The following is a 5,815-nucleotide window of genomic DNA, read 5'->3' as shown; positions in this document are numbered from 1 at the left end:
TTAAGTCATGCACTAAATAGGGAGCAAGGGAGCATCCTATAGCTCTCCTATAACTGTTCTGAGACCAGTGCAAACAGACAGCACACTGGAGGTTAAGTCATGCACACTGGAGGTTAAGTCATGCACTAAATAGGGAGCAAGGGAGCATCCTATAGCTCTCCTATAACTGTTCTGAGACCAGTGCAGACAGACAGCACACTGGAGGTTAAGTCATGCACACTGGAGGTTAAGTCATGCACTAAATAGGGAGCAAGGGAGCATCCTATAGCTCTCCTATAACTGTTCTGAGACCAGTGCAGACAGACAGCACACTGGAGGTTAAGTCATGCACACTGGAGGTTAAGTCATGCACTAAATAGGGAGCAAGGGAGCATCCTATAGCTCTCCTATAACTGTTCTGAGACCAGTGCAGACATTTGTAGGAAAACTATTTGCTCTAAAAAAATGATAATTATTATTATATTTGCTTGTTTATTTGGTGCTACTAGTTACAAACCAAAAATGGGAAATGCACATCAGTCACGCTCGAGTCTCGGGAGATTAAAAATTAAAATACGTCAATGTAATCTTTGACCATGATGGTTTAAAAAATATTGGCCCCCTCTGTGAAAAAAATCTGCATCGTTTATCCTTTTGATCTTTCATAAAAAAAAAACTTTGATTGAAGTAAAACAATTAAAATAGAGGAAATATCTAATTATTAAATACATAATTTCCTACAAAACGCATTGGCCATAATTACTGGGACCCTTTTATTCAATACTTTGTGCAACCTCCCTTTACCAAGATCTTGAAGTCTTCTCCTATAATGCTGATGATGTTGGAGAACACCTGGTGATCTGAGATCATTCCTCCATACAGAACCTCTCCAGATCCTTCAAACTCAGAGGTCCATATCGGTGGACTCTCCTCTTCAGTTCACCCCACAGGTGCTCTTTGGGGTTCAGGTCTGTGGAATGGGATGGTCATGGCAAAACCTTAATTTTGTGGTCAGAGAAGCATTTTTGTGTTGATTTTGATGTTTGTTTTGGATGATTGTAAGCTTTCTGGCAGAGGCAGGTTTTGATCTTTTATCTGTTGGTATATGATAGAGTCCATGATGCCATGTATCCAAACAAAAACCTTTTTTTTGTTTCATCTGACCACAGAACCCGTCGCATTTGAAGTTCCAGTAGTGTCTGGAAAACTGAAGACGCTTGAGTTTGTTGTTGTTTGTCTTGACTACCAGTGGGCCCTTGACTACCAGTGAGCCCTTGACTACAAGGGGGCCCTTGAATACCAGAATGCCATTGACAACCAGGGGGCCCTTGACTACCAGTGGGCCCTTGACTACCAGGGGGCCCTTGACTACCAGGGGGCAATTGACTACCAGTGGGCCCTTGACAACCAGGGGGCCCTTGACTACCAGTGGGCCCTTGACTACCAGGGGGCTCTTGAATTCCAATGGGCCTATGACTACCAGGGGGGCTTGACTACCAGTGGGCCCTTGACTACCAGGGGGCCTTTGACTAACAGTGGGCCCTTGACTACCAGGGGGGCCCTTGACTACCAGTGGGCCCTTGACTACCAGGGGGCTCTTGACTACCAGGGGGCAATTGACTACCAGTGGGCCCTTGACAACCAGGGGGCCCTTGACTACCAGGGGGCCTTGACTACCAGTGGGCCCTTGACTACCAGTAAGACCTTTAATACCAGTGGGCCCTTGACAACCAGGGGGCCTTTGACTACCAGTGGGCCCTTGACTTCCAGGGGGCACTTGACTACCAGGGGGCCCTTGACTACCAGTGGGCCCTTGACTATCAGTGGGCCCTTGACAACCAGGGAGCCCTTGACTACCAGTGAGCCCTTGACTATCAGTGGGCCCTTGACAACCAGGGAGCCCTTGACTACCAGTGAGACCTTTACTACCAGGGGGACCTTGACTACCAGTGGGCCCTTGACTACCAGTGGGCTCTTGACTACCAGGGGGCCCTTGACTACCAAGGTGCCTTGACTGCCCGGGGGTGGCCTGGGCTTTAAGGTAGTTGGGTGACGCTCAACATCTTTTGGGTGGAGGGGGCGCTTGGAGATAATAGGCCCCAGGGCCTTTGCTTGTCATAATCCGTCCCTGCCAGTAAGGACATACTCACCCACAAGCATTAATAAATAATCATTTTATTTTTCAAAATCATGCAAGTCTTTGACTTCCCTTTACAGATCAAACACAGTTATATGCGCACGACTCTACACGGGACACTAAAGTCTGACAGATGAGGTTTTTTTTTGTTATCAAAATTCTTTACATGAGTAAAATGTCTCTCACATAGTTGCAGATATTTACTTTTTTTTATTTATTTTTTTTTTAGCCCATTTGTTGTTATTGCAATGATTTCACATTGTTTCGTATAACAAATAAGAAAAGCGTTGTTTCTTTGTCATGGCTATGAAAGAAAGTGCAGTGATGTCATGAAAGATGGCAAATGTCCGTCATAACACACCAACGATTCGGCAGGACTCGGAACTCGGAAACTGTCCGCAGTCTGTGCGCGATGTGCTCGTGTAGCAGTTCTGTAGTTATAAAGCTTGAGTTGAACTCCTTATGAATGCCAATGTCGCTCCCCCGTCGCCGTAGGGTGTAGGGTGCAGGGTGCAGGGTGGACTCCCTGAATGGGTATTGCTTCTGCATCAAACTAAATCTAGGGCGAATGTATTGTTTTCCACGGGTGAACCGCTCCATAAGAGTGCATTCTTGGCAAATGGCGGGAAAGCTCATGACATACTCGGATAGTACAGAGATATCTTAAATATTCTTAAACCTATAAAACTGCGGTGATGTACATCAGCTAGCGTTTTCAATTGTTTTCCTTAAACTTGCATAATAAACATGCAATGACACATCTTTAAGAGAAGTCGTATATAAAGAGTAACTCTGCATTTGCACGGGTGCATTACCGAAATAAACCGAAAACAAACGGGAGGAGAATATGAACCCAACGTTAGTCCTGAGGGGTACAAGCGCTCGCTCTCTCGCTCATCTTTATCTCGTCTTGCATAGCTCCTCTGTCCCGCGGTAAGGCACTGTATCCCCCGTCACAAGAAACTTCCAGAATTCTGTCCCACAGACAGGCTGTTCTCATCTGGTGTGCAGTGCTGGGATAGTCCATGTCGTTCCTCAATCCCTGCGTCCCCTCCACTGGAATTAGTCTTTGTTAATTTAATAAAGGAAATGAAGAAGCATTGAAGAGCCAGAATCAAGTCTCTCCTCGTGTCTCTCTTCAGGTGCGGATATAAAGTTCAATTGTCCTCTAAAGTGTGTGTGTGTGTGTGTGTGTGTGTGTGTGTGTGTGTGTGTGTGTGTGTGTGTGTGTGTGTGTTTAATTGAGCTGGTCCTCGTATTGTTTGCGGAAACAGTCGCCAGCAGGAAAGAATTCCCAGCATCGTTCCTGGTACATTTTCCAGACGTAAGACTCCTGAAAGACAAACATCAGAACGTCGTCGTCAGAACAGAAGAAGGCAAAGCGTGATTATTCTGCATAATGAGTGAGAGACAGACAGGTGTGTTTTACCTGGCCCGTGTGCTCCGTTTCATCTTTATTGATGAGATACATAAAGAAAAATCTGCAAACACACACACACACACACACACACACACACACACACACACAATATTTACCAGCTTTAAACACATTAGAATATTAATATACAGGGTGAAAAAAAAAAAAAAAAAAATGGCGAGTAAATTGAGAAAAATATCTGTTACAAATATAATAATTTTTTTTAATGAAAATTACAAATAAAAAAAATAATTTAAATATTAATTTTAGGGCTGTCAATTGATAAGAAATGTACTAAAATTAATTACATGGTATGCCGATTAATTAATCAAATTAATAGCAATTAATCGTATACACAAATATTTGCTGAGCCCGTCGAAATCACAATAATTCAATATATAATGATTAAATAATTATAAATAAAAAACACAAAATATATATATTTAAAAACAATATTAATACAGAAAATGCATTATAATATTTTGGGACACAAGTGAAGCATTAAAAAAGACGTTACAAAAAGTGTCCTTATAATGCGATTTATTGTTTATTTGCATATTAATGAACATCAGCCAATCAGTGTCCTACAGTTCACAGCAACCCATGTAGTTTAGCTCTCTATTCAGTTAAGTGCGTTCACTCCTAAAATCGTGCTACTAGTCACAAATCAAACTGCTGTATTTATTGTGTATCATGTTCATTTGTTTGTTTTCAGGATTCTTGATATTCTACAAATGATCATTACTGATAAAATGCTTCAGGAGAGAATAATAAACACTCCCCAAAACACCGACAGAACATGTGATGAAACACACACTCGTGCAGGACTCACAGATAGTTGGCCAGGTTGTGTTCCTGTAGCGTGTGCGTCTCAAAGCCGTGAGGAACCGTGTCGAAATAATCATTTCCAATTCCACAGATGAAACACTTCGTCTGCAGAGAGAAACGCATGTTACACAAAAATCTCAGATGTCCTAAAAATAGGCCTAATGTTCTGTTCTCATACAATATACATTATTTGCATATTTTCAACAGGATGTTGGCGATGGAAGCATTACATCATTTCCTTTACCGTTTCTGTTCCAGTCCAGTTTTCATGTTGAAATGAAACAGTAAATGGTATTTATTATATTACGTGTCATGGTGTTAATGTGTGCAGAGCGATTAGAGTGGGCGAACGGCACAAAGACAGACGGTCAAAAAGTCTTAATCAAAATAGTTGAATATGTCTTCTTGTCTGAGTGTTTAATCTGCTTTCAATAACACAATTCCCCCTGAAAAATACAGGAAGTGACACCTTAAACTTCACCAATCCGTGAAGTGTGTACAGAACCACAACTGGCCCTCACTAGCCCTAATATGTGTGTGTTCTCACCTCCATGTCTTCTTTCACTTGTTCTTGTTGGTCTCTCAGCTCACCAAATGCATCAATGATCAGACCTGAAACACACACACACACACACACACACACACACACACACACACACACACACACACACACACACACACACACACACACACACACAAGATTCTTCAGAAAGATGCACACAAAACATGTACCACTTAATGTTCTTGTGAAATTAAGCTGTAATTTTGTGGTTTTTAGTTCATGTTCATTTTTGGGGTCAACTATATCCTCATTCGACCCCGTGTCCATATGTGTGGACGTTGCATTTTGGCTTTGCTATCTGCAACACATGATTTAAATTAGTTTAAACCAACTGACTACTGTTTATGAGACTCTAGTGTGTCATTTAAGGGTTAAACTTCTGTCGCATCGAGTCACGTGACACAACAACGTGACATTGATTTCAGTGAAGCGCTTCTACGGGCGCAGCACCAACAAAAGTGCCTCTGTTCAGAAATCTCTTTAAAATTTGTCATTGAAACCTGTTTGTGTGTAAAGAGGAGAGTCTCTCGTTTCATTTGAGATGCCACTTTAAAAAATCTGTTCATTTTTCACACCTCAGCGCCCTGATAAACATGACGTCCACATAGGAGGACTTTGGGACAATATTCACACAAAAGTTGAAAAACATTTTAGTTATTATGGGTTCATCAAAAACTGATAAATGTGTCTTTCAGAGGCTTTATATGGAGTTATGATGAACATAAGCTGCATTTCAAACTGTTCTGAGACCAGTGCAGACAGACAGCACACTGGAGATTAAGTCGTGCACTAAATAGGGAGCAAGGGAGCATCTTATAGCTCTCCTATAACTGTTCTGAGACCAGTGCAGACAGACAGCACACTGGAGGTTAAGTCATGCACTAAATAGGGA

The 5,815-nt window shown here is 42.1% G+C and overlaps 1 protein-coding gene across 1 annotated transcript in view; it reads right to left on the bottom strand.

Annotated features, from left to right (window-relative positions):
- Positions 1–2,177: 2,177 nt before the first annotated feature.
- The window catches only part of ryr2a (ryanodine receptor 2a (cardiac)), a 191,141-nt gene continuing 187,503 nt past the window's right edge, over positions 2,178–5,815 (bottom strand). Inside the window, exons 102-105 of the mRNA XM_052102699.1 lie at positions 4,909–4,973; positions 4,366–4,466; positions 3,546–3,597; positions 2,178–3,449 (exon numbers count right to left, since the gene is read on the bottom strand). Coding sequence (XP_051958659.1) covers positions 3,354–3,449; positions 3,546–3,597; positions 4,366–4,466; positions 4,909–4,973 — 314 coding nt within the window. The 3' untranslated portion in view covers positions 2,178–3,353. The remainder of the gene's footprint in view (positions 3,450–3,545; positions 3,598–4,365; positions 4,467–4,908; positions 4,974–5,815) is intronic.

Source organism: Xyrauchen texanus, chromosome 33 (assembly GCF_025860055.1).
Source record: "Xyrauchen texanus isolate HMW12.3.18 chromosome 33, RBS_HiC_50CHRs, whole genome shotgun sequence".
NCBI classification, from domain to species: Eukaryota; Metazoa; Chordata; class Actinopteri; order Cypriniformes; family Catostomidae; genus Xyrauchen; species Xyrauchen texanus.
Note: the sequence above shows the minus strand (reverse complement) of the source record. Positions and strands in the feature narration are given on the sequence as shown.